The sequence below is a fragment of the Nanorana parkeri genome, unplaced genomic scaffold (genome assembly GCF_000935625.1).
Source record: "Nanorana parkeri isolate BGI_ZX_2015 unplaced genomic scaffold, ASM93562v1 scaffold4386, whole genome shotgun sequence".
Taxonomy (NCBI): domain Eukaryota; kingdom Metazoa; phylum Chordata; class Amphibia; order Anura; family Dicroglossidae; genus Nanorana; species Nanorana parkeri.
The window spans coordinates 5,290-5,949 of NW_017310649.1; the positions used below are offsets into that span (position 1 = coordinate 5,290).

Consider the following 660-nt stretch of genomic DNA (forward strand, 5'->3'; position numbering starts at 1 on the left):
GCTTGGTGTAGGTTGTCAGTAGGATAATTGTTGTTTCTCCTCAGGGGTCTCGGAGTTGAATGTCATCATGAAGGAGGAGAAGGGGGATGGGGGCCCCCTGGTGTCCGGCTGTCAGGAGTGCAGCTACATTGGTAAGATGGGGGAGGGGGCGGCGGCCTTCTGGAGGGTCCATCTGTCCTGTTTGTCTGGCCCATGGATCCTGTGTATTGAGCTGGGTAATAGATCCCCATCCTTATCCCTATCTTCATCTTCATCCCCATCCCCATCCTCTTCCTCATCCCCATCCTCATCCTCATGCCCTTCCTCATCCCCATCCTCATCCCCTTCCCCATCCTCATCCCCATCCTCCCTACCAGTTACCAGCTTTGTACACCAAGGACACTGGTGGCTTATTCAGTGGGAGGAGTAGTCATGTGGCCACTCCCATTGCACGTATTCTCAGAGAGGGCGGGATCTGGAGTAGACGGCTGGTGGTGGCGGAGTGCCCCCTGGTGGTGAGTGTGGAGAGGAGCGGCTCCGGGTCGATGTATATATAACGTTCCCGTCCTCTTCCTTCATCAGAGAGATAACAATGGCGGCCTCAGCGACTCCCGTCCCTCCGTCTGCACCCGGCACTCCTCCCTCACCTCCCGCTTCCCTCCCTCCCCTCCCGCCTCCCTC

General features: G+C 57.7%; 1 protein-coding gene across 1 annotated transcript in view; it reads left to right on the plus strand.

The window, feature by feature from the left end:
• The window catches only part of LOC108803880 (zinc finger protein 776-like), a 12,868-nt gene that overhangs the window by 3,948 nt on the left and 8,260 nt on the right, over nt 1–660 (plus strand). The window contains exons 4-5 of the mRNA XM_018575674.1: nt 45–100; nt 223–494. Coding sequence (XP_018431176.1) covers nt 45–100; nt 223–494 — 328 coding nt within the window. The remainder of the gene's footprint in view (nt 1–44; nt 101–222; nt 495–660) is intronic.